The 25,463-nt window shown below is 46.1% G+C and overlaps 7 protein-coding genes across 7 annotated transcripts; 4 read left to right on the top strand and 3 right to left on the bottom strand.

The window, feature by feature from the left end:
- Nucleotides 1-723: 723 nt before the first annotated feature.
- LOC141924437 (histone H4) lies at nt 724-1,167 on the top strand. The gene has a single exon (XM_074826901.1). The coding sequence runs from the start codon at nt 766-768 to the stop codon at nt 1,075-1,077; it is 312 nt and encodes a 103-aa protein (XP_074683002.1). The 5' UTR covers nt 724-765; the 3' UTR covers nt 1,078-1,167.
- A 127-nt stretch (nt 1,168-1,294) lies between these two features.
- On the bottom strand, nt 1,295-2,483 carry LOC141924430 (histone H3). The gene has a single exon (XM_074826894.1). The coding sequence runs from the start codon at nt 2,481-2,483 to the stop codon at nt 2,073-2,075; it is 411 nt and encodes a 136-aa protein (XP_074682995.1). The 3' UTR covers nt 1,295-2,072.
- Nucleotides 2,484-3,320: 837 nt separating this feature from the next.
- On the top strand, nt 3,321-4,541 carry LOC141924429 (histone H3). The gene has a single exon (XM_074826893.1). The coding sequence runs from the start codon at nt 3,351-3,353 to the stop codon at nt 3,759-3,761; it is 411 nt and encodes a 136-aa protein (XP_074682994.1). The 5' UTR covers nt 3,321-3,350; the 3' UTR covers nt 3,762-4,541.
- A 127-nt stretch (nt 4,542-4,668) lies between these two features.
- LOC141924434 (histone H4) lies at nt 4,669-5,113 on the bottom strand. The gene has a single exon (XM_074826897.1). The coding sequence runs from the start codon at nt 5,068-5,070 to the stop codon at nt 4,759-4,761; it is 312 nt and encodes a 103-aa protein (XP_074682998.1). The 5' UTR covers nt 5,071-5,113; the 3' UTR covers nt 4,669-4,758.
- Nucleotides 5,114-16,353: 11,240 nt separating this feature from the next.
- LOC141924431 (histone H2A-IV) lies at nt 16,354-16,916 on the bottom strand. Its single transcript, XM_074826895.1, has one exon. The coding sequence runs from the start codon at nt 16,785-16,787 to the stop codon at nt 16,398-16,400; it is 390 nt and encodes a 129-aa protein (XP_074682996.1). The 5' UTR covers nt 16,788-16,916; the 3' UTR covers nt 16,354-16,397.
- Nucleotides 16,917-17,036: 120 nt separating this feature from the next.
- Nucleotides 17,037-17,636, top strand: LOC141924432 (histone H2B 8). The gene has a single exon (XM_074826896.1). It carries the CDS (start codon nt 17,176-17,178, stop codon nt 17,554-17,556), a length of 381 nt encoding a protein of 126 aa, XP_074682997.1. The 5' UTR covers nt 17,037-17,175; the 3' UTR covers nt 17,557-17,636.
- A 5-nt stretch (nt 17,637-17,641) lies between these two features.
- Nucleotides 17,642-19,280, top strand: LOC141924428 (histone H3). Its single transcript, XM_074826892.1, has one exon. It carries the CDS (start codon nt 18,805-18,807, stop codon nt 19,213-19,215), a length of 411 nt encoding a protein of 136 aa, XP_074682993.1. The 5' UTR covers nt 17,642-18,804; the 3' UTR covers nt 19,216-19,280.
- Nucleotides 19,281-25,463: the final 6,183 nt, after the last annotated feature.

The following is a 25,463-nucleotide window of genomic DNA, read 5'->3' as shown; positions in this document are numbered from 1 at the left end:
CACCTAAGGCAATTTAGATTTTTTTTAATGGGTACATTAACAAGATACAAAAATCAGTTCTTTCAACAGCACCTCAGTACCATAAATAGAAAAAAGCCGCGAGAACGTGCAGTTAGAGACCTGTGAGATAATGACTTAACCCCTACAAAAAAAGTGTTGTTCCCACGGAAAGAAAAAAAAAGTGGATTAATAACTTTACTCAGCGATCATTACAGAACAGTCCATTTACTTAAGCACAGACACCATCTCGCCTCGCCGGGCATGTCCCCGCCCCGTCTTCTGCCGGGCCCTTTGTTGGAGCGCGGCGAAATGGCGGCGGCGGCGGCGCGCGGGGGGGGGGGCCGGGAAGGGGCAGCTCGCGGCCCCGCCGCCCCCATTGGCTGGATTTTGCTGCAGACCCGCGGCCGGCGGGGCCCGGCTCCCCCACCGGGACCGAACGCCGCAACGACGGGGCTGGGAAACCGGGCCGTGCGCGGCGGGAAGGAGGGTGTCTCGCTCCCGGGGATTTGCTCCGCGGCGCCCAGGCCGAGCCGGCGGCGGGGCCGACTGCTTCCCGGAGCCGGGGCCGGTCCCGTCACCGCGCCACCCGCCCCTTGTCAGAGGCGATGGCGCGAACGTCCCTGCCCGCAGGGGGAAGGGCGCGGAGAAGAGCCCGCCCTTGCCCTGCCCCGTCGCAGTCCTCAACCAGGTCGGACCACTGGCAATAAAGAGAGGCGCTGGCGGCCGTTCCCGCCACACGCGGCCTGGGTCGAAAAGAGTGAGATCATGTCTGGGAGAGGCAAGGGCGGGAAGGGGCTCGGCAAGGGCGGCGCTAAGCGCCACCGCAAGGTGCTCCGCGACAACATCCAGGGCATCACCAAACCGGCCATCCGGCGCCTGGCCCGGCGCGGCGGCGTGAAGCGCATCTCGGGGCTCATCTACGAGGAGACGCGCGGCGTGCTGAAGGTCTTTCTGGAGAACGTGATCCGCGACGCCGTCACCTACACCGAGCACGCCAAGAGGAAGACGGTCACGGCCATGGACGTGGTCTACGCCCTCAAGCGCCAGGGACGCACCCTCTACGGCTTCGGCGGCTAAAGTCGGTTCCTGGAATAGGTTACGCTCTCAGAACACAAAGGCTCTTTTCAGAGCCGCCCAAGCTTTCAAGTGAAGAGCCTTAGTCACTGCTTGTGTTCGTATCGTGCTCTTAGAATTGCGGTTGAGTTCATGGTGGGGGCGGAGGGGAGGGAGCAGGCTTTTGCTGTCGCCAGCAGTGTGTCGCCCCCGGGTCCTTCTCCCAGGCTCAAACAAGGTGCTTGGAAGTGCAAGAGGGGGAACTCTGCTCCACAGAAGGCACCTATCGGAGCGGGTGTAGCGCTTGACTCCTGGGCTCTAGGAGACCGTTTAGGTTCTGCAAGATACGCGTGTCCCTCATCCCCCCCCCCCCCCCCCCGCCCTCCTTCCCTCATTCTCCACCAGCACCCCGCGGTTACCCCCCCCCCTCGGTCCTCCCTGGAAATGGCAGCGGAGGGGACCGGCAGGCGAGAAAAACCGGACGCCGGGCACAAGCGCTGTTGCGACAGGCGCTCCCCCGCCACGGGCTTCACCGCGACAGCCTGAAAGGGGAAGCTCGTGAAATGGCGGCGCTCTCCTCTCTGCCCGCTCGGGGCGGGACGAAGCAGGAGGGTGCGGGGGGAAGGAGCGGCTATGGACACGCACCCGCAGCGCCTCTCCCAGGGGCTGGGGAGGGAAAAAGGCCGCGAGCCCGGTGTGAAAGCGCCTTCGCTTGCTCCTCTTCCAGCCGAAGGGCTGCCTGTTTTCCAGGCACCGCTCTCGGCCCCCCTCTGCTCACCCCACAGCCCCAGCAGCTTTGAACGCGGCAACTCATAACTGTAGCCACACACGGGTCGGGGGGGCTCTCGCGCTCCCTGCGACTCGCGACCCGAACCTTCCCCGGTTATCCCACAGCCGGCGCGCTCGGCACAGGCTGCCCGTGCCTACTCCGAAACAGAGAAAAGGACACAGCTCTCTCCAGTGGCCATGTGGTGGCTCTTAAAAGAGCCTTTGGGTTGGGTACTGGCAGGGCAGGAGCCTCAGGCACGCTCGCCGCGGATGCGGCGGGCCAGCTGGATGTCCTTGGGCATGATGGTGACGCGCTTGGCGTGGATGGCGCAGAGGTTGGTGTCCTCGAAGAGCCCCACCAGGTAGGCCTCGCTCGCCTCCTGCAGCGCCATCACGGCCGAGCTCTGGAAGCGCAGGTCGGTCTTGAAGTCCTGCGCGATCTCGCGCACCAGGCGCTGGAAGGGCAGCTTGCGGATCAGCAGCTCCGTCGACTTCTGGTAGCGCCGGATCTCGCGCAGCGCCACCGTGCCGGGCCGGTAGCGGTGCGGCTTCTTCACGCCGCCCGTGGCCGGTGCGCTCTTGCGGGCCGCCTTGGTGGCCAGCTGCTTGCGGGGCGCCTTCCCGCCCGTCGACTTACGCGCCGTCTGCTTCGTGCGCGCCATCGCTTTGTGTGCTGCTACCTATCTTATTGCAGAAATAAAAACAGAAAACTCTTAAACCCCACTCAAGCTGACGCCTTTTTATACCCGAGCCCTGCTTGTTTATTGGCTGATGGAAAGGACCGAGCTCATTGGGCCAATTTGAAAGTCCCGCGTTAACCCCCCGTATGCCGAACCGTGTACTCTAATAGTTAAGTCTTGATCTTTTCCATTTCTTTGGAATGGACTTTTCTCCTTTTAAACAATTTCTATTTATTAATTGCGCTCTTGACCAATTTGATTCTTCTCATACAATCCACAAGAGATGGTACAGGAGATTGGTGAAAAGCAAATACATTTTCTATACTTCTCAGAGGATAATCTTATTTTCCAGGTTTACTTAGCAAAACCTACATTTGTAAAAAGGCAAACACTTATCTTTTGTCATTAAAAATTCTTCAGGGAACTATTTCAGAAGGAACTGTGTGCTTTATTTAAAATAAAAAAATAAAATTCTATACTGCTGTGTCATTTCTTAAACCTAAAGCTATATGTTGTCACATCCTATAGGGAAAAAAATTAATTCGGTAAGCATTATTCACTCTCAAACAACTCAGGGAAAAAACAGAAGTAATTACCAGAGAAATACTGTTTTTAAAACCCTTCAGGCTTCCCTGGGAGAAAAAGAAAAAAAAAGGGAATACTCTTTCGAACGGGCTGGGTCTGGGGGCGCCTCCAGCTACCGCCGTGTTTCCAGGAGCTTTCGAATTACCCAATGAAATGGTACGGTTCTTCAACCAATGAGAAGTAAGAAGGCGGGGCCTCTACCCTATAAGTAAGAGGTACAGGAGCGCTCTCACATTCGCCGGGTAGCACGGGAAGCAGATTGGTATGGCGCGCACGAAGCAGACGGCGCGTAAGTCGACGGGCGGGAAGGCGCCCCGCAAGCAGCTGGCCACCAAGGCGGCCCGCAAGAGCGCGCCGGCCACGGGCGGCGTGAAGAAGCCGCACCGCTACCGGCCCGGCACGGTGGCGCTGCGCGAGATCCGGCGCTACCAGAAGTCGACGGAGCTGCTGATCCGCAAGCTGCCCTTCCAGCGCCTGGTGCGCGAGATCGCGCAGGACTTCAAGACCGACCTGCGCTTCCAGAGCTCGGCCGTGATGGCGCTGCAGGAGGCGAGCGAGGCCTACCTGGTGGGGCTCTTCGAGGACACCAACCTCTGCGCCATCCACGCCAAGCGCGTCACCATCATGCCCAAGGACATCCAGCTGGCCCGCCGCATCCGCGGCGAGCGTGCCTGAGGCTCCTGCCCTGCCAGTACCCAACCCAAAGGCTCTTTTAAGAGCCACCACATGGCCACTGGAGAGAGCTGTGTCCTTTTCTCTGTTTCGGAGTAGGCACGGGCAGCCTGTGCCGAGCGCGCCGGCTGTGGGATAACCGGGGAAGGTTCGGGTCGCGAGTCGCAGGGAGCGCGAGAGCCCCCCCGACCCGTGTGTGGCTACAGTTATGAGTTGCCGCGTTCAAAGCTGCTGGGGCTGTGGGGTGAGCAGAGGGGGGCCGAGAGCGGTGCCTGGAAAACAGGCAGCCCTTCGGCTGGAAGAGGAGCAAGCGAAGGCGCTTTCACACCGGGCTCGCGGCCTTTTTCCCTCCCCAGCCCCTGGGAGAGGCGCTGCGGGTGCGTGTCCATAGCCGCTCCTTCCCCCCGCACCCTCCTGCTTCGTCCCGCCCCGAGCGGGCAGAGAGGAGAGCGCCGCCATTTCACGAGCTTCCCCTTTCAGGCTGTCGCGGTGAAGCCCGTGGCGGGGGAGCGCCTGTCGCAACAGCGCTTGTGCCCGGCGTCCGGTTTTTCTCGCCTGCCGGTCCCCTCCGCTGCCATTTCCAGGGAGGACCGAGGGGGGGGGGGTAACCGCGGGGTGCTGGTGGAGAATGAGGGAAGGAGGGCGGGGGGGGGGGGGGGGGGGATGAGGGACACGCGTATCTTGCAGAACCTAAACGGTCTCCTAGAGCCCAGGAGTCAAGCGCTACACCCGCTCCGATAGGTGCCTTCTGTGGAGCAGAGTTCCCCCTCTTGCACTTCCAAGCACCTTGTTTGAGCCTGGGAGAAGGACCCGGGGGCGACACACTGCTGGCGACAGCAAAAGCCTGCTCCCTCCCCTCCGCCCCCACCATGAACTCAACCGCAATTCTAAGAGCACGATACGAACACAAGCAGTGACTAAGGCTCTTCACTTGAAAGCTTGGGCGGCTCTGAAAAGAGCCTTTGTGTTCTGAGAGCGTAACCTATTCCAGGAACCGACTTTAGCCGCCGAAGCCGTAGAGGGTGCGTCCCTGGCGCTTGAGGGCGTAGACCACGTCCATGGCCGTGACCGTCTTCCTCTTGGCGTGCTCGGTGTAGGTGACGGCGTCGCGGATCACGTTCTCCAGAAAGACCTTCAGCACGCCGCGCGTCTCCTCGTAGATGAGCCCCGAGATGCGCTTCACGCCGCCGCGCCGGGCCAGGCGCCGGATGGCCGGTTTGGTGATGCCCTGGATGTTGTCGCGGAGCACCTTGCGGTGGCGCTTAGCGCCGCCCTTGCCGAGCCCCTTCCCGCCCTTGCCTCTCCCAGACATGATCTCACTCTTTTCGACCCAGGCCGCGTGTGGCGGGAACGGCCGCCAGCGCCTCTCTTTATTGCCAGTGGTCCGACCTGGTTGAGGACTGCGACGGGGCAGGGCAAGGGCGGGCTCTTCTCCGCGCCCTTCCCCCTGCGGGCAGGGACGTTCGCGCCATCGCCTCTGACAAGGGGCGGGTGGCGCGGTGACGGGACCGGCCCCGGCTCCGGGAAGCAGTCGGCCCCGCCGCCGGCTCGGCCTGGGCGCCGCGGAGCAAATCCCCGGGAGCGAGACACCCTCCTTCCCGCCGCGCACGGCCCGGTTTCCCAGCCCCGTCGTTGCGGCGTTCGGTCCCGGTGGGGGAGCCGGGCCCCGCCGGCCGCGGGTCTGCAGCAAAATCCAGCCAATGGGGGCGGCGGGGCCGCGAGCTGCCCCTTCCCGGCCCCCCCCCCCGCGCGCCGCCGCCGCCGCCATTTCGCCGCGCTCCAACAAAGGGCCCGGCCGGGGCGGAGCTGGAGTCTGCGGTCGTGGCGTTCTGGTCAGTCGATGTTTTCGACTTGAGGGAGGTCACTGTGGGGTAACATGCCCCGTGGCATTGACCTTTCTTTTAGAAATAACTGAGGAGCTTTGAAGGGTTTCGCTATACCGGGTTAGCAGCTTTATTGTTTCAGGATGGTGTTTGCTGGGGGGGTCTGTTGCATCACCAGCGTTACAGGGGCTGCAGCAGTGTCATCCGTGAGGCACGACTGGTGTAGAAAGGCCTCAAATCATCCGTGTGCGCACACAGTCTTAATTTTTCTGAGTTACTCTTTAAATTTACCCTGAAATATATTTGAGGGTATTTTTACTTTGTTCTCAGAAGATCATCAAATTAATTCTATTCCAAATATTTGCTATTTGCAATCCCTTTCTTGTCAGAAAATTTTCCCCAGTTAATTATATTTGTGAAATAGGCTTTATTTTTTTGTGTTTTGTTGGTCAGGTATTTCTCATTTTGTTTGCTTCCCCTCTCAGTATTTTCCATGTTTTCAAATGTATCCCTAATACTATAGTGCTTTCTGAGCATGAAAAATTTTTGCTTGGTAATTTCACAGCCCTTTCCTTTTGAGCTGTACATTTTTGTTCCATTATTTGTCCTTTTTCATTCCTTTTTTTCTTGAAAGAATTTTCCCTCTTTGTGTCTTTGGAGGGGGGGTGTTTTGGGATTTTTTTCTCTGGCCCTCAGTAGCCTCCTAGTATGTATGTTATTTAATTAAGCTTGTTTAGCCACCATTTTGATAAGTATTTTAATGTGTAGATAGGGAGCTTTGTAGTGTTTATATCAGCCTTTATTAATATCAGCCAATTCAGTTCTACAGAAATAGCAAAGATATTTCCATTGCATATCAACTTTTATGGTGTTGTTGGCACAGATGAAGCTCCTCAGTTTATATTAGAATCTCTGTGCTTTTGCACACTATTTGTCAGTTTACTTACTGTTTGAGAAAAAAAAAATATTCAGCCTTTTTTCTCCCTCATTTACAGGTTATGGCATGAATAGAATACAACAGAAATCTCAGTAAAGCTTCTGCATAACTATAAAGTGTACTCTTCCCTGCCTATTAATTTTCTCACTCCTTAATATCATAGAGATTTTCCCTGGCAGTGATTAGTGTGTTTTTTCCTCTTGTTTGTCTAGATTCAAATGGCTTCCTTTGTTCTCTTCAGGACTGCTGAAGGAATTATTTTTTCCTTCTCATCTGTCACATTTGTTTTTAAACATGTAATTTTTTGCATATCTCTTCTCTAGGTTTGCTTTCATTTCACCTCATGATTTCAAATGCTTTAGGTGTTAAAATGCTTGTAGATTATCCACTGAAACAATTTAATTCTCTTTATGTGGCTTACTGGGAATAGGTATTCTACCTTGCAAACTGCCTTATTCAACTCCTATGCCTACTGGGGTTGAATGTTGATTGGCAGTTTGTCAAGAACTTGCAATCTCTTTTAGCATCCATTTCCCACTTTTTTGTTCATGAAATCTATTTTTATGGCATTTATTGTATGGTTAATACTTTTTCCCATGAAACTTAAGCTTTGCTTATTTTTGCATCATACTTTCTTAATCCTCTTTAATATTAGACTTTCTTAAATAACCAATTTTTCATCCTTATCCAAGGTTTGTTACTTCTTAAGAGTGACAACCCAGCAGAACCACCAAAACAGCTAGCAATGTAATTTGTTTCTGACCGAAGCAATATCTTAACTTGAAAAGGGATAAAACCCACAGATGGTCTAAGGCATGATTTTTTACTATGATTATACACAGAATCTTTATAGATATGATAGCAATGTACAGGCACATAGAATAGATTGCTGTATTACAGTACGCTTGGGTTATCTGTGGAAATACTGTTCTATATTTCATGATTATTAAAGTCAAGTTATGCTTACCTAATTTTACCTTTTCCACACCAAACAGACAGTTTCCTTTTCTTGTTTTTATTTTAGCGTAATGTATGTTTGTGGTATCTTTCTAAACATTTCACTGGCAGTTGTAGGTATAAAATAACAGTCTATATATTATTGAAGTGTTGAGCACTCCTGAAAATAGACAAAATTAAACAAAAAGGAGGGACATACATGCTCTTTACTGGAGCTCTAACCTTTCAATGTTTCAGAAAAGGAAGAAGGAGCTCAGAGCAATCTGCATTGACTGAATTCTGGACTAATACTTCATTTCCTAAGATGACATCTTGGTTTCATATTTTATAGCCAGTGTTCATCCTTCATTCCTGGTGGTTCATTTACATGGATTTTGTTACTAAGAACCAACAAGTGAGTATATGACATACCCATTAATAATTTTTTTTTTTTTTTTTTTTTTTACAATTCAGCTTTTTCCATCAATCAAGACAGTATGGGAGGGTGAAAAGTTCTGTTTTCCTCTTCCTGATCAGTCAGCATTAGTTGGAAGGGCCTTGAGCTCTCTCCTGTGATGTGTGAAGGCAGCCAGGGCACACTGGAGTGAAGGAGTAGGTTGAGTGAGGGCACGAAGAAGTGAGGAAACAACTCTATTCTTCTTCCCACTCTAGGTATGTCACAGCAGATCTTAGTGCTTTTATTCCTTTCTGCATCAGGTTTCAATCTCCCATCCTGCCATTCCTGCTAATACTCCTGGCCTTGCCAAAAGACAACCACCCCCTTGAGGAAGCTGTTGAGTAATGTGAATTTCAAAAATTGTTTTCTTCAGTGATCTACTTTTCTTTGGGGTTTTAAAGAAAACTCTTTAGTTATCTGTAGGAGCTGCTGATCTCTCAGTAGATCTGCCAGCACATGTATTTTCAGTTCAGTAGGAGAATTAATATCAACTTTAAAAGTTTCTGTCGTGTATTTTTTTAAAGCAGCTAAAACTATTGAGATGGAAATGTTGCAATTTGGAGATACAGATTTGCTTCACCTCTTAAAGCAGAAGCTTGTGACAAAGATGCTATTTTACTTAGGTGAAAAATTTGTGAGGGAAAGGAATAAAACTGCGTCATCTTCCTAGGGAAATGTAAGTGTTCTCAGAGCATAATAACATGAAATGTAGAAGTCCAACTAAACATGGATATGGATTTTTGCCTAGAGTGACAATCAACATGATGAAAATATTACAGAAGTTGTGTAAGTTCATGAAAAAAGAAATTATTATTGTGAGTTATATCACAACTTTGTTAATTACAGCACAAGCAAAATGAATGCTCTATGCATCCTACTTGTATGGAGACTTCAAGCTGTCAATCTCTGCACAGGCTATCTGCCAGGAGACTGAAGACAGGCCCATTGGCATGACTGGTGGTTATCCCCTCAATATCATAGAATAGTTTGGCTTGGCAGGGACCTTAAAGATCATCTAGTTCCAAATCCCCTGCCATGGGCAGGGACACCTTCCACTAGATCAGGTTGCTCGAAGCCCCGTCCAACCTGACCTTGAACATTTCCAGGGAGGGGGCATCCACAACCTCTCTAGGCAACCTGTTCCAGTGTCTCACCACCCTCACAGTAGAGAATTTCTTCCTTATATCTAATCTAAATCTGCCCTCTTTCAGTTTAAAACTGTTACCCCTCATCCTATCACTACACTCCCTGATAAAGAATCCCTCCCCATCTTTCCTGTAGGCTCCTTTTAAGTACTGCAAGGCCGCTATAAGGTCTCCTCAGAGCCTTCTCTAGGCTGAACAACCCCAACTCTCTCAGCCTGTCCTCATAAGGGAGGTTCTCCAGCCCCCTCATCGTCTTCATGGCCTCCTCTGGACCCATTCAAGCAGGTCCATGTCCTTCTTATGTTGGGGACCCCAGAGCTGGACACAGCACTGCAGGTGGGGTCTCACAAGAGCGGAGTAGAGGAGGAGAATCACTTCTCTCAACCTGCTGGCCACACTTCTCTTGATGCAGCCCTGGATACGGTTGGCTTTCTGGGCTGCAAGCGCACATTGTTGGCTCATAGTCAGTTTTTCATATATAAAGGAGAATCCCACATTTTGCACCTGACAGCTCAATGTGCTCCTAAATTACTGCTGGAATGTCTGAGTTTTGGTCAGCTCAGCTCTAGTTTTCATTGTCATTCTCATGGATTAACCTGATGGACCTGGACTGACTGCTCCCCATAGGTCTGTCTGCCCCAGGGCACAGCAAGGTTTCTTCTCAGGTATGCATTTGCTTCTGGGCTCTACTTCCAACTGTGTCCTGAAGGCCACAGCTGCTGCATTCAAAGTTGCTTTCCTCCAGATGAAAGCTGGAAATGGGTATTGATCATGGCAGCTCCTACCCCAGGAACAGTGGGGTCCATCTCTAACAGAGCTTTATAAACCTCACTAAAATCATATATTTACTTATTAATTACTGACACTTAAAAATGTTACCTTTTCATGCATTGATTTGTTTATGCAGTAACCCTCAGTAACTCTTGGTGGTTATCCACAAACTTGCAGAGGTGGACAAGGGATAGCTCGGTCTGAAAGCAAAAAGAAAGCACACAGGAGAAAGTTAAAGTCCTTTATGAGGTAATGGCCTATTTTGTCTCCAATTTTTCAATGTCTAGTAATTAAATATTAAACTTATTATCTTGATAATGATTATCATATGCTGCTGCTGTTCTGTATGATACCATCCTTTTACACCTCCAGCATGTTATATATGCATGCATACATACAAACACATGCACTCATCAGTATGAAATTTTCTGTTTAAATGCCCCCCCTACCTAAAAAAGCATTAGAACTGCTCTGATGCAGCTGCAAGGTCCTTCAGCAGTTAGCAGTCTATACATACACAGCAAGTGCCTAGGACTAGCAGCTAATGAGAAACTCTCTGCCTATAGAGACATGTGGACTTGGACTTCTGGATCATAATGAATGATGGGAAATCAAACCATCTTTCTGGTGATAATCAAGATCTCCATTTGGCTGACCTGCAACAGTGCTCCTGCCATGACCTTTATAGTATACACATCTTGGGCTCTCCAAGCTTTAGGTGTTTTGGATGTCACTAAATGAAAATAAATTTCAGCCTCCTAATTTTTTCACTTTCTTTTGACCATAGTTTTCAGTTTCACTGCCTGTTCTTCTGTCCCGGCTCCCTGACTCAGTCTTCAGAACTGTCTTGCCACCACCTTCCACCTTCAGTGTACCCTTCTGGTTGATCCTAATAAAAAAATCCTCACACATCTGAAAATAATAAATAAATAACTAAACAAATCATTTGTTCGATGCTCAGAGGCACTAAGATGAAAATAATGTGTATGTCAAGAATCACCAGAAGAGGAATAGAGAACAAAACAGAGGATATTGTATCTTCGTAGCATTGTATGGAATAGCTGCACCTTGAGTACTGTGTACATTTCTGGCCTCTAAATCAAAAAAGATGTAGTGCAACTGGAAAAGAAAATTCTGAGAAAAGTGAAAAAAATTATTTAAGGCCTAAAATGGCTTCACTACTAAAGGTACTAGGCCACTTTCAGGACAGAGGCAACTAATGGGTGAAGATGTTCTTTTTTACCTTCTTTAATATCTATAAGGTCAGTGGCTAAATCTATCAAGTTCAGTGAGGTCCAATCTAATTATAAAGTTAGTTAGCAACCAAAAGGTTACAGGGGCTAGAAGAGCTGCCTAAATATTGTAAATGTAAATAAGTAAATGGACTCCTTATCTCTATAGACTTTTTCCAAATGAAAGAGCTGAAGGTGATGAGCCATCTCTCTCTTTAGAAATCAGTTCTGAAGAACACAGGTGCTTGCATAACTGTGAGCACTTCCTAACACTGGTATTCAATAGTTCCCATCTCTTAAAGCATCCTACACTGATCCCTGGTGGTATCAACTGCCATTCAATTACATGCACTTGCTGAGGATCAGTTTTGTTTTACTCACAAGGTCAAAAAACCCTCCAACAAACAACTACCAAAACCAACCAAACAAAAAACCTTCCCTCAGAAAAGCTCCTGTTCATTTAAGGTTTTTTTTCAGGGATTACAAGTTACTTGGCATCCTTGTTTATATAGATATTTCTATGATTCTCTCACAGACTACTTGTGGAGGCAATAGAGGAATTTCCATGGCAGGAAAAAGCTGCAGTGTCTGTAGGAAGAGGGAAAGACTTAGTTTCGATTTGAAATCCCTCCCCACATGACAAGAGTAATACTGCTTGTGTGCAGAGGCCTGAAGTAATTGATTTCTTAAAGAAGTGATATGTAGAAATGCCACCTGGAGAGGAAAAAATATATCTGCATCAGTTTAGTTAGTGTGATAGAGTTACTTCTCTACCATGCAGTCACGTGTTAAGTTTTCTAGGACAGAATGAACAAGGGGGGAAATGCTCTAATGATCACAGGCTCCTTACAGAAGTAATTTATCATGCAGGGTGGCTCGTTGCTCTCTTAACCGTGAAGTCTGCAGAATCAAAATAACATTTTCTAACAGAGCAAGCTGGAACCCCGACTGCCCCTTGTTTTTTGGTTTGTCGTTTGTTTGTTTTTTTACCCTGGGCAACAGCCACACTAAAAATGAAGCGCAGTTAAAATAAAACCAACGGTCGATGCAAGAAACACTGAAGCTACGCAAAACGCAGGCTGGTTTTAACAGCAGCCAGGGCGGGGTGCTCACCAGCAGATTCAGCTTCCTCGCCCGCGGATTAACGACGTGAAACGGCTCGGGGAGGAGAGGGGAAGGGAGGGGGTGGCGGAGAAAGCAACCGAAGGGAGATGGAGGGCGAGGAGGAGGGGGAAGGGAAGGGGGGGGGGGGGGGGGGAGAGAATCTGTTTCCCGGGCAGGATTGGTCAGAAATTGCTGCAGCCTGAGCGCAGCGGCGCCGGGCGGGCGGTGCCTAGGGCCACCCCTCCCCGCCACGGTCCTCAGCCTGAACCGGTTTACGGCGCTGGGGGAAACGCCCCAAACCGATCACACCCCCCACCCCCCGCCCCCGTCACTTAGCTGTGCCACAGTAATATTGGGGAGACTCTCGAAAGACGGAGAGAGAAAGGCACAGAAGGATTTAGCTATGGATTACGGCAATCTGCTTTTCTGTTAATAGTGGATCCACTCAAAGCATTTATTGTTACCTGCAAATACAGGTTTCTGCTGCGTTTCTGAAGCTAGTGAGTGCAATTTGCTTTCAGACTGTCACTCAAATGTCCTGAATGTCAGCGTCAGCGCCTCTGAAATTGTGTGGAGACGTGAGTTTCTTTCATGTTTACCAAAGTCTAAATTGATCCTGTACTGTGTACCTGAGAGAAATAAACAATAATATCAATAACTTTTTCTAAAAAACTTCATTTGGTGTCTAAGCAAGTCTGTTTTCAAGTGAAAATGAAAAGTAAATTACTGATATTATTCAAAGGTTTCTATATATTACACCCGATTTGTAAGATATTCCTATGTTATCTTATTTTGGTTTGCCATGTATGGTTGCAGAAAAGTACTAAAGGAACTAAAAAATTGGGTGATGTGAGTAATTTATTAAAAGACCTATAAATGTTTAACCTTTGAGAAGATTGTGTCACATAAATGTTCAGATGAGTTTTACAAAGAGCAGCCCACAGTCTGGGGAGATACCCTTGGTAGCAGGCAATTAATTCCATTCACTTTTGTTGGCCTAGGCAAATATTCTATCTTGCTTACATTTTTGGTAAATATGTTAGGCTAAAGCAATGTCTCCTGAAAGGCAAGGGGAAAAAATTTTAAAAAGTTAAAATCACACCTTCTTCTAAGACTGTGGAAGACTGCTCAGTACCAAGGGAGTTCAAACTATGTCTTTATCCTCTCCACAGTGAGGTGATTAGAGAGCAACCAAGCATAATGTTTTTCAACAAAAATATGAATAAGACTTTTTGAAGGATAAGAATATTCAAGGATTTTTTCCATACACTATTGTCACAAAGAGAAAGTCAACCAAAAAGTGAATGTTCTTTTATTACTTCATATTTTTTACTTGTTTGTCTGCATACTTGGGAATGTTTGTGCAACTGAGCACAATTTTTTAATATTGTCTTGAATATTATATTCTAGTGCTTTATGGAAAAACAGAGAATTATTAAGTAAGTACACGTTGAATAACATTCTTTGGGAGCAAGCTATGTGAGAGATCACACTACCTATGCTATAGCTAGTACTTTAAAGCATAAGGATATATTTTCTGTGGACTTAAAAGTCAAAAATAATTTAGGTCATCTATAACACCAAACTTTTTTTCATGACCACAACCATCTGTGATGGACTGTTCTTATATCTAAAGCCTTTCTCCTTTATGAGAATTTAGGCTGTCTGAAGTGGAAAGGTGGAAAGAAATTTGGGAAGGGATCCAGATTAATTAGAAATTCTGGATCTGCAATGAAATAAAGTACTTGTGCTTTTAAAGGAAACTAACTCTCATCTGTCACATAAGTAAATAAGTGATATAATCCATTTCTCTCTCCTATTTTAACATACACAAAACTTTTATTTAACTATGGTATGCAGACAGAAGATATGTTCATTTATAACAAGCGTAGTTACCTGAAGTAGAATATATTACCTTTCTACATTAAATGTGAATGTTTGGTCAGGAGAAACAAGGATATGCAGTAATTGTAGGAAAATATTCCAGTTATATTTTAGCTGAAGGAAAAGAGGATTTGGTATACAGTTTCCCTGTACTAATAAAAATATGATAAAAAACATAATGAAAATAATTTTGGTGGCATTAAAAACAGAATATTAGTCATAAACTGCTATATAAGGAAACAGAGCTCATTACATGCATCATCTCAGGGGGAAACATGGCTAGAAAGGCAGAGAACAAAATGGTAAATTTCATGAATTACTATTACTGAGTGTAAGTAGTTTCTAGTGAAGAAGATAATAGGAAAAACCCCACAACTTTAGACTGTATTTCAATCTACCCATATCTCATTTGAAAATAAAATGTTAGAATGCTTGTGTTTAAGTGATTTTTCAAACATCAGTGGAGAAAAAAACCCTCCTTCACTAATTTCCAAAAGAAGAACAGAGATACATCCCTCTCAGGCACTTCAGTGTGAGCATTCCTCTTGAGAGAGAGAAATGCTCCCTCCTCACACCATTTTCGATTAACACATTGCCACAGTGACTCACTCCTCTGCCTCCTGAGGCAGAACACTACAAAAAGCAGAAGAGGTTTCGTGTCTTAGTTCTCAAGGGGCACTTTTAAAGAACAAAGAAAACACCCCTCAGCTCTCAGGCGTCCTCATTAAGAGGCTCCAGGTGGCGCATTTCTGACTCCCCTTTGGGCAGTTTTGTTTTCTTCCTCGTAAAACACAATTGAATGAGAAAGAAATAAAACCATGTTTTATCTATATCTGCCTAAAAAAACCCAGAGGGTGTCCCTTACAGTGGAGGGAAAAAAATAAAATCTGTTCTGAGGAAATAGAAAGGGAAGAAACACCTTCCCTATGTTCCTGTGGGACAAACTCCCCATAACACTAATGGCAGAGAGGCTTCTCCCTATAAACACTGGCCTCTTGCTTATTATCATTATTTACATCCCCCTGACACCCTCCACCACTTTTTGAAAGCTGTTTCTGACCATGTTGGAGACTGCCCACCCCCAAGAAGCTGAAGGTGGTGATGCGTGGCTGTAAAGGCCATAGCCCCAGAATCGCCAAGCTGATCGCTGAGGCTGTCTGCCTCCATGGAGCACAAGGGGCTCCCGCGCTCAAGCAGGCCAAGACAGCCACGAGGAGCCCCAAGAAGTTGGCAGGTGCTGTGGCTAAGAGCCCCAAACTAAGGCCAACAAGCCCAAAAAAAGCAGCACAAAAGAACGTGGTCAAACCGAAGAAGGCAGCACTCAGGAGGTGATACCATAAGAGGAAAGGAAACTTTTGCAGAAAAACCCAACCGTGCTTTTAAACCACACACACTGTCAAAATGGAAAAGGACTGAAACATCAGTTCAAGTCTGGACAGGTACATGATGATCCCCTACTGCATGTATACATGGCTTTCAGGAGTGTTTCTGTACATGCTATGGAAAAGTACACTTGACACACCTATTTTCTTTTAAAATGTGGTCCTCCATTACCATCTTCCACAACCAGCCCCTGTCACTTGGATTAGTTGATGCTGCCCTTTGGAAACGATCCTGGGTTCATTACTGGACAGCATCACAGTGAAGTACTTCAAATTCTCTCGCTATTACCTGAAAGCCATAAATCGCAAACAAACAAACAAAAAAAAAGAACCTCATAAGTCAGAAAAACAAAGCAGCCGCTACGCACAAGGCACTGGGACGCCTTTTCCACCCGCGAAACAAGGGCAGCCGCGAGTGCGGCAGGAGGAAGACAGGCCCCATCCCGCCCCAGGTTTGAAAACCCCGCGCGCGTCCCGGATTGGCGGGCGGCAGCCCCGCCCCTCGCGCGGAGGGCACGGAAACCCCGCCCCCTCCCCCGCCACGGCCCACCTCCGCCGGGATTAACAGTGCTTCTCCTGGCGGAAACTATGGAGGGAGGCACCGAGCCCGCCTTTACCGTGTTCGCCTCTCCTTACATCATGCTCCGGTGGCTGAGCTCAGTCTTAACTGCTGCCTTTTTATTTTTTCAGAAAAGCGAAACTGAAAGTATTTACATAAATACGTTGAATTTCTAGAGAAAGAAAAATTTCTAAAGAAAGAAAAATGATGTACAGCGATCACCAAAATAAAGTTGGAGGTATATATAGAAAGGGATGCTTCAGAAACTTTCCCTCTACACCTAAAGTTTCAAAATAAAAATACACGGTTTTCAGATAAGCACGTATTTGTAGGCTCAGAATGTTTCTGCTCTTTCAAAGAAGATATGGGTGGCTCTGAAAAGAGCCTTTGGGTTGTTTGTTTGAAAGTTTTACTTGGCTTTAGCCTTATGGCTGTCGGTCTTCTTGGGCAGCAGCACGGCCTGGATGTTGGGCAGCACCCCGCCCTGCGCGATGGTCACCTTGCCCAGCAGCTTGTTGAGCTCCTCGTCGTTGCGGATGGCCAGCTGCAGGTGGCGGGGGATGATGCGCGTCTTCTTGTTGTCGCGGGCCGCGTTGCCCGCCAGCTCCAGGATCTCGGCCGTCAGGTACTCCAGCACGGCCGCCAGGTACACGGGGGCGCCGGCGCCCACCCGCTCCGCGTAGTTGCCCTTGCGCAGCAGCCGGTGCACGCGGCCCACGGGGAACTGCAGCCCGGCCCGTGACGAGCGCGACTTGGCCTTGGCCCGCGCCTTCCCGCCCTGCTTCCCGCGGCCGGACATACCTTAGATAAAAGCTCTTTTCTTAAAAAAAAAAACAAAAAAAAAAAGCAAAAAAAATCACCCCACCACGTAGATAGTAAAAAAAAAAGTGCAATAATGGATAAAATGCGACGAGATCTGTCACCCTGCCTTTTTATCCCTTCCTTCTGGGGTTCGGTGGGACTTCTGATTGGCGGAGGCTGCGATTGTGAAGTTAACCAATGGGAAGACAGATTGAATAGTGACCAATCGGAGGTGGTAGACGTCTTGACATCACGAACTCCGATTGTCCAATAGACAAGAACAATCCTGAGTCATCTCATTTGCATACCGTCCCTATAAATACGGGGGTCGCTGCTTTTGTATTTACGTCGTTCCTGCGATAGACAGGTAGTGACAGACTTGTAAAATGCCGGAACCAGCTAAATCCGCTCCTGCTCCGAAGAAGGGCTCTAAGAAAGCCGTCACGAAGACGCAGAAGAAGGGTGACAAGAAACGCAGAAAGACTCGGAAGGAGAGCTACTCGATCTACGTGTACAAGGTGCTGAAGCAGGTGCACCCCGACACGGGCATCTCGTCCAAGGCCATGGGCATCATGAACTCCTTCGTCAACGACATCTTCGAGCGCATCGCCGGCGAGGCCTCGCGCCTGGCGCACTACAACAAGCGCTCCACCATCACCTCGCGGGAGATCCAGACGGCCGTGCGGCTCCTGCTGCCCGGCGAGCTGGCCAAGCACGCCGTCTCCGAGGGCACCAAGGCCGTCACCAAGTACACCAGCTCCAAGTAAATCTTCTGTTCGAAAGATCGTCTAAACCAAAGGCTCTTTTAAGAGCCACCCACATATTCAGTAAAAGAGTCCTTCACACAGATTCTGTTCGGTGAGTGGTACTTGTATTTAGCACTGTTCTAGTTCCCAGGCTAGGACATGCTGATAAATAGTCGTGCCAAATGTTTCTGGTTTTAAGTACCGGGAATGATTTGGGTCGTATTGTGTGTGCCCTACCCCGGCTGTTTTTCGTGTAGGTCTATAATGACGTTAAGCACGTAATCGAGTTCTAGAGCTATTAAAGTGTTCCTCATTTCAGAGTAATTAGCTCTAGGTTTTAATTACAGAGAAATATGCGCGGTAACGTTTAAGGTGTTTCGTTTCTCTTTTTTATTCCGATATGAAACAAAACAGAGGGTTTTTTTGCTATTGCAACCTTTTTCCATAAAATGTCATCGTCCCCTTTAAACATTAACTGTCATTCTCACAGGACTTGGTCGCAAGCCAGAGAGGCTTGTTTACTCGGTGAGCTCCATAGGGATTAGTCTGTATATGTGCGATATTTGGAAGACAACGTTTCATGAAATTTGTCAGACTGCACAGTGAAAATGAAATGGTACAGAAAACTAATTTCATTAGTCCTAGAGATTTCATATGGAAGTGGCGTCTTTTTTTTTTTTTTTTTTTTTTTGGTCGTTTCTTTGATGGAGAATTAGCGGAGCAGAATAAAGAGGCTCCTTATAGATCCTAAGTGACAACGTAATAGGGAAATATAAGTAAAAAATAAGGGATTATTAAAAAAAGCAAACGAAAGCACTTTATCGGGCTTCAGATGGCGCAGGATGTGCAGGGAAGACTGTTTTTCCGAAAAAGCGTTTTGCAAGGGGGCTGATATCCTGGCTGCCCGGGACGGAGGCGGCGACAAAAGCGTATGCTGCGGAGCCAGATTAAAATCTCCGCGCCCACTGGCAGGTCACTGCTGTGGCAGAGCGCCCAGCCGCCGGGGGCCCCGTTCGGCGGGGCAGAGCAGAGAGATGAGAGAACTGGGAGCGTGGCCGCCTGCCGCGGGGGAGCGGACTGCAGAGCGGAAAGTGGCCGTCACCCCCCTCCCCCGGACGGCGGGCTTTTCAAATCCCTCCCCCTGTCCAATGGGATTCGTGCCTTCCCGACAGCCAATCACAGCGCGGGGATGGCTATAACTAGCGGCCCCGGCGGCCGCTCTCTGCATAGACACTCTCTGCTCGGGGTTAGGAGCCGTTCTTAGGAGCGATGGCGCGCACGAAGCAGACGGCGCGTAAGTCGACGGGCGGGAAGGCGCCCCGCAAGCAGCTGGCCACCAAGGCGGCCCGCAAGAGCGCGCCGGCCACGGGCGGCGTGAAGAAGCCGCACCGCTACCGGCCCGGCACGGTGGCGCTGCGCGAGATCCGGCGCTACCAGAAGTCGACGGAGCTGCTGATCCGCAAGCTGCCCTTCCAGCGCCTGGTGCGCGAGATCGCGCAGGACTTCAAGACCGACCTGCGCTTCCAGAGCTCGGCCGTGATGGCGCTGCAGGAGGCGAGCGAGGCCTACCTGGTGGGGCTCTTCGAGGACACCAACCTCTGTGCCATCCACGCCAAGCGCGTCACCATCATGCCCAAGGACATCCAGCTGGCCCGCCGCATCCGTGGCGAGCGTGCCTAAGCTTCTAGCAAACGGATCTTTCATCAAGACTATCGAAAACCCAAAGGCTCTTTTAAGAGCCACCACATGGCCAGTAAAGAGAGCTGTAAACTCTTAGTCCTGTGTAGGAACTAATGTTTGCCTTTGCTTTTGGGGTAGCTTTACAGGGATGAAGAGGCTGTAACTCAAGTAAGTACCAAACAAAACGTGTAAGTCACGTTTCAAGGCGATTGAGAAGGATCCTGACTAGCAAAACAGTACGGTGCGATTATTTCCTGTTGTGATGATCATGATAGTAGAAATTTCTGTTTTAAGGTGAAAATTCCTTTCTATATGTTTTTTCAAAGGACCTTTTTTTAAAAAAAATCTGTTAAGGAAAATGTTATTGTGCTCTCTCCTTTTTTGAAGAAGATATACAACTCTAAAACATTTGTATATATTCTATTTGACTGCGTGTCTTAAAAGTACTCAAACTCTGAATTTGTAAAGGTGACTCCAGAACTGCACTCTCAATTAGAGAAAATGTATTGAGAGTTAAGAGTATTGTAAATATCTCCTACTATGCTGTTTATTTACTTGATTTTCTTATGGTAACAACTTTACCGTTTATTGTCCTGACAGAAATATCTTCCTTTCCAAGCACTTTTTTTTTTTGAGCGTTGGGGGTGGTGTCTGAATGCGAAAGTAGTGCTTTTCTACCCTTCCAGGAAAGACGCTCTGTCGGTAGCTTCCTTACTGCTTTATCACTTGTGGTCTGATTGTCCCTGTCGTTAACGACATCCCCCGACCACCCTCAGATTCTCAATCACTTCTGGCTTGTTTCTGAGATAAATATATTTCAGAGAGAGCTGGGGGTAGAGTAGCGTCAAGGATAATTTCTACCAGTCCCGTTTTTAAGAGGTGTGCTTTTTGCTAGTGTCTTCTCTGGGACAAGCTCGTGGCATCCTTGATGATTCTGGGTATCCTGTGTGAATGATTAGACACGCCTATTTGCACTAATTTTCTCCGTCTGTATTTAGACTTCTGAAACTATTTGCTGAACTGAGCACAGAGGAAGTGCTTTCTAAGGAATATTAGTGATTAAAAATTTAATGATAACTCTAGACTCGATGTCAAATTGAGACTCTTCCCTACCTGTTCTATCCACTGATTTCTATGATTTCCTACCTGGAAAACAGGGTTTCTCCCCTACTGTAAATTCAACTGTACCACTCCTTGGCCTCCTAATCAATAGATCTGTAGTTGGTGCCTGAAAAATATAGATTTGTGAAATTCTCTGGCTTTCTGTTGTCTTCCGATATTTTTTTTTTGTACTGCAGGTCATTTTATGTAATTGAGGGAGCTTTTTATTCTATTGAAGTACTGGAAATAATGTCTCTTTTTGTTGTTTGTTTGTTTTGTAATGCTACAAATGAGTAGCTGTGCCTTTAAGAAGCGGCTGGATGGAGTTGCACACAGCCTTCGTTTAAACTCAGAAGCAAGGAGCCAAGGAGAATTGCTTAGAGAAAATATTTCTTTCAGAAAGCCTGAAACTGCAAGACGCTTGGTTTTCTGTTAACTGCTGATACGCTTCATTTTAGGAAATCTTCCTTTCTCTGTGCTAGGAACTTGGACTCTGCAGCAAAATCTGACCAATCAAGTGCTTCCACACACCATTTTCTTTCCCTTGTTTTTCTCACTTTCAGCCATTTTCTCTTACTTTATCTCGGAGGGGCAAAAGGGAGGGGGGGAAGGTATTGGGAATAGTATTTTGGGAATTAAGATAGTCTATATAATTTATTCCCTCCCAATTGTTCATTGACATAGGATTTGTGTTTTTCAGATTTTTTTTTTTTTTTTGCAGTAGACGATAACCAGAATGATTGCATAAATGAGTCTTGGTGAAAGCAAACTCTTTTTCTGTTACTCTGATAGTGAGAGATTTATTTATTTATCTAAACCTGTTTACAGATGCTTATGATGAAATTATTAATAATTAAAATAACTATTTGTACTACTTTATGTAATGCATATTTAGTATATTATACAAGCCAAAGGTCAGAATACTTAAATTTCAGTGGAAGGTTGTGTCAAAAATGATGTTTTTTGCATGTTCAAGGAATAATTTAATTTTCAGGAGTAAGAGAGGGAAATAAGTTGTATTTGCCTATCATCTTTTCTCTAGTCTTTTGAAGATCTTGGGCTGCTTTAAATATAGTATTATTTGTACTAATTTGGAGAGCTGCATGCTTGAATTGTAAAAAATGGTAACACTCCATCAGCTGTGAAGAAAACAGATGTGCAAGGCTTTTTGCAGGGAGGATCATATGAACCCTAAAGTATAACGCCTTAGTCTGAAGCAGTTTGGGAGTGTAATATGTTATGAAAGGACACTAATAATAAACTATCATAGCTTGTACTAGTGCATCAGGCTAGCAATTAGGAAAAATTTATTGTGTGCATTTTGAAGTCTGTAACAGCTGCATATGGTTGTAGTAGTGATACAGGAAACAGTGGTAGACTGATTGTAGCTTATACAGTAAGCTTTGCTCTTCCTTACCCAAGTGATAAATCCAATCTGGAATTCTATCGGCTTGTGTATGGTGTTGAATCACTAGCTATAAAAGAGCAGCAACAAAAATCCCAAATCAGATGTAGCTTGAAGGGGGGGAAATCCTTTCACAAGGTGTGAATAAGAGCCAATATCAACAGTATTTAAGTTGGTTTTTTTGAGCCAACTAATAAGGAATTAAAGGGTATATTGCACTTGCTATAAAATTCAGAGAAAAACTGATTATCAGTTAAGTCTGATAGAGAATAGATCCTGGGAGGTATTTCCTAAAACAAAACTCAAACACACCATGATTTAGAAATAAAACTGAATTTGTCACAGACGATTTATTTGATGGAATATTTCTTTAGTCTGACACACAGAGGTGACTAGTGCAAGATTTGATAACTCGAAGTAAAAGTGGAGGTTTCTCTGGTACCAGCAAGGTCCAGCAGTATTTCTGTGCTTTTTGCAGGAAATCTTGAGCTAATGAATGCTGCTAGGCTGCTCAGAAGAAGCTAAGAGCAAGACCAGTGTGCTGAATCAGCCCTACTTTGACACTTATTAGTTCCTGAAAAACTGAATAGATATATCCATGTGAAAAAGTGAGGTTTTAATTTGAATTAACTATTGTAATGCAAAGGTGATATGGTGGTTTCCATGAAAGTTTCCATCTAAAGTTAAATCCTAAACATCCTGTCACATTCTTTTCACTTGCAAATCCCTCTTCAGAGCTGCTTCACAAGTGAATCACCTGTTGGTTACAGCTTTCAGTAATCGAAAACAGTGAAGTTTTTGCTCAGCCAGCCTCAGCTCTCCTACCAGCCTGGGTAGCACTGCCTTGCTACATCCTTTCTTTTCTCTCACTTTCGAGTCATGTTGTATCTTTAGCTATAAGCATCTTTCAGACTGTAGATGTACAAACATTGTTGTCACAAGAGTATGAACATTTGTTAAGTTTTAATATATATTAGGTGAGCTTTAGGGAATACTGTTTGTCAGCTACTATTGTTATGGATTTATGTACTTGGGCCACCATAACGGTGTCCAACCCTGGGATCCTGCTGATTAATGTAAGGTCCAAATGAAGGTTTCAAATTCTTCGTTTATTAGTTCTTGGGTTATAACTTGATCTGTCTGCTTCCAGAGATGGACCCCTACACCAGATCGTGCCCCTCAATTATACCCATACCAACCAGCACTCAATCCCCAAGTTCAATCACTTAATTCTGGTTGGTAATCTTTTGATTTCTTACTGATTTTCCCTGTTGCTGGGCTGGCCCCCTTCTGAAGTTACCTCATTCTCTTGGAATTGTTTCTTGGGTCCTTCTTCATTCTGCTCATATTTGCTAGATTCAGCTAGTTCTGTGATAGTGGCATTTAGTTTTATCAAAAAGTTTACTCTTGGTCAGTTCTTGCAGTCTAAGGCTTCAACTACTTTAGCTTCTAGCACTAAACTACTAAAGCTAAACAAGACTATTCAGAGAGTACAGTTAATAAAATTTCTTCTATAACACTATGAAGTGATAGTCAAATGGGAAGCTCTATTCTCAGCAAGGCTGAAGTAAAAATGACCAGTAATAAAAAGGCAACCTACTCAAGGAACATATATAAACCAATGCAAACCAAATTTGTTTAAAAACATCTGGTAGATGAAAACTATAAGCTCAATTTGATATCTTGGCTTTGGGAGACCAATTCTTCTAACTATGGTGGTGCTAGTGTTCTGTATATTGTAAAAGATGCATTGCCCTAGTTCTAAAATTGGGTCCTACAAGCATTTACACTCCTTTTACGAAGTTAGGAAAATATAATGCAGTATAGAACATAAAGAACTGTGGCAGATACTCTTGCTAGCACAAAGTTCTTTGTAATGTGAAAGTCCAGGAGAAGAGACATTTCTAGATTCTTTAATCTCCTTTGTCCAGGGACAGTTATTGCTTATAGAACAGAACTGTTGCAAAGTCTGGAAGCATCTGGCTTGCAGTCTGTGAAATTCACCTCCCACTATAGGAGTGCCTTCATGTCTTAGGAACAGTACAGAGCTGCAGTGTGATGCAGTGTTGTTACTGATTTGTCATTAATTTGAGCTGATTTTAATGATTTTTTTGTGATTTTTGATTTAAATAAGGAATGATTTAGAGTAACTATACAACCAGTCATGCTGCTACAAAGTCCTTTGTAATGTTGAGGCTAAAGCCGCATAGGCCAGTAATAATCATTAACCAGATTTCTAATCAAAGAATAAGATTCCTGACCAGATACTATTGTTAGGCTGTTTGGTAAGGACAACTTATTGCCCTGTAGACTGGGATGTTCTAAAAGATGCATTGTGAAAGGGCCTTGAAGCATGTTAAAACTGTAATGTGAGCCAAAGTCTTTGAGACAAGGACATTGGAGGGTCTTTTTTTGAGCCAGTAGTTCGTGGTGATCATAAAAGCAGCCCCCCAATTTATTTCAGGACTCAAGTGCATGTGACCGAAAAGAGGTGGGAATAAGAAAATGGGTTATGGGAATTATCATGTTTATGTATAAGAACTTGTTTACTATGTGTTACTGATTCCTATATAATCAGCATGCTACATGAGTTAGGTGTGTGTTGTTGGTGGAATGACTCTCTGTGCATCCAGCCATTAATAAAGAAGTGTCTGCTTATCTATATCACATTGGTGTCGATAAGATCTTTTATCCCATTTGGTGACAGTGTTACAAAGGACATGCTCCTGACTTTTGGTGAATACTTCACTATTCTGTAACTGGTAAACTCTGAAGTCTTAAACTCTCTTGGGAAAGTGTGGTGGACTTTACAACTCTGAGTACTCATACAGCATTAGTAGCTGAAATAGTGAGATGGAGAAAAAAAATCATGTTTTTCCAAGTATGTGAAAAACCACATATTCCCAGAACTCTAGAAATAGGTAGTACATGCAAGCACCAGAAAGAAGAGCAGAAGAATAGCTTTAAGTATGGAGGTTTTCAATTGCACCTAGATAGTCGGTAATCAAGACCCCAAATTATCTACCTGCAGCTTGTCTGGGACACCCAGGTTGTGAAAACAAAGCTGAGCATAAAGGGACAGTACAGACTAAAGCAATCGAGAGAAGATGAGAAAAAGATAACGATCAGTCCTGGACCAGTAAGACATTCAGTTATGGAGACAACAGTTGGTGAATAAATTCTAATGATCACAGGAGTGTTAGAGCTTGGAGAGACAGAAGAATAGAATGGCTGTTAGCTTCTAAACTGCACAAGAGGCCATTCAAAGACAAGTACATTGTAGCCAGCACCTCCCACTCCCTGGAGACCTGCTGAGGGCTCATAACAAGCATTCCTTGTCCTGCCTGTCTCTGCAAGCAATACTGGCCTGCCACTTGCAAATTCTGTCTTTTGAGGGTGTGTGTTAGGATGTGCGAGTCAAATCACTTTTGCTTTAAAATAAAAATGTTTTCCCTTCCTTGTAAACGCTTGCACTGAGCTTTGCTGCAACACATCAGTGTTTAGATGTTGTGGGTTTCTTTTTCTTCTCCTTTTTCTTAGCATCTGCTAATGGTTAACAAAGATGACTTCTTCTGATCATCCAGCTTCCAGGTAGTGGTAGTGTATGGCTTCAGTTCCAGAACTGATTCCCTGTCTTGCAGGCTGTTTTACCCCCAGATACTGTGACAAGTTGCTAGCACATGGCTGGAAAGAAAATGTATTATTTGGCTTGATCACTCCATCTTTATACATCAGCAAAGAT

Source organism: Strix aluco, chromosome 5 (genome assembly GCF_031877795.1).
Source record: "Strix aluco isolate bStrAlu1 chromosome 5, bStrAlu1.hap1, whole genome shotgun sequence".
NCBI classification, from domain to species: Eukaryota; Metazoa; Chordata; class Aves; order Strigiformes; family Strigidae; genus Strix; species Strix aluco.
The sequence above is the reverse complement of the archived record's forward strand: the minus strand, read 5'-3'. Positions and strand labels throughout refer to the sequence as shown.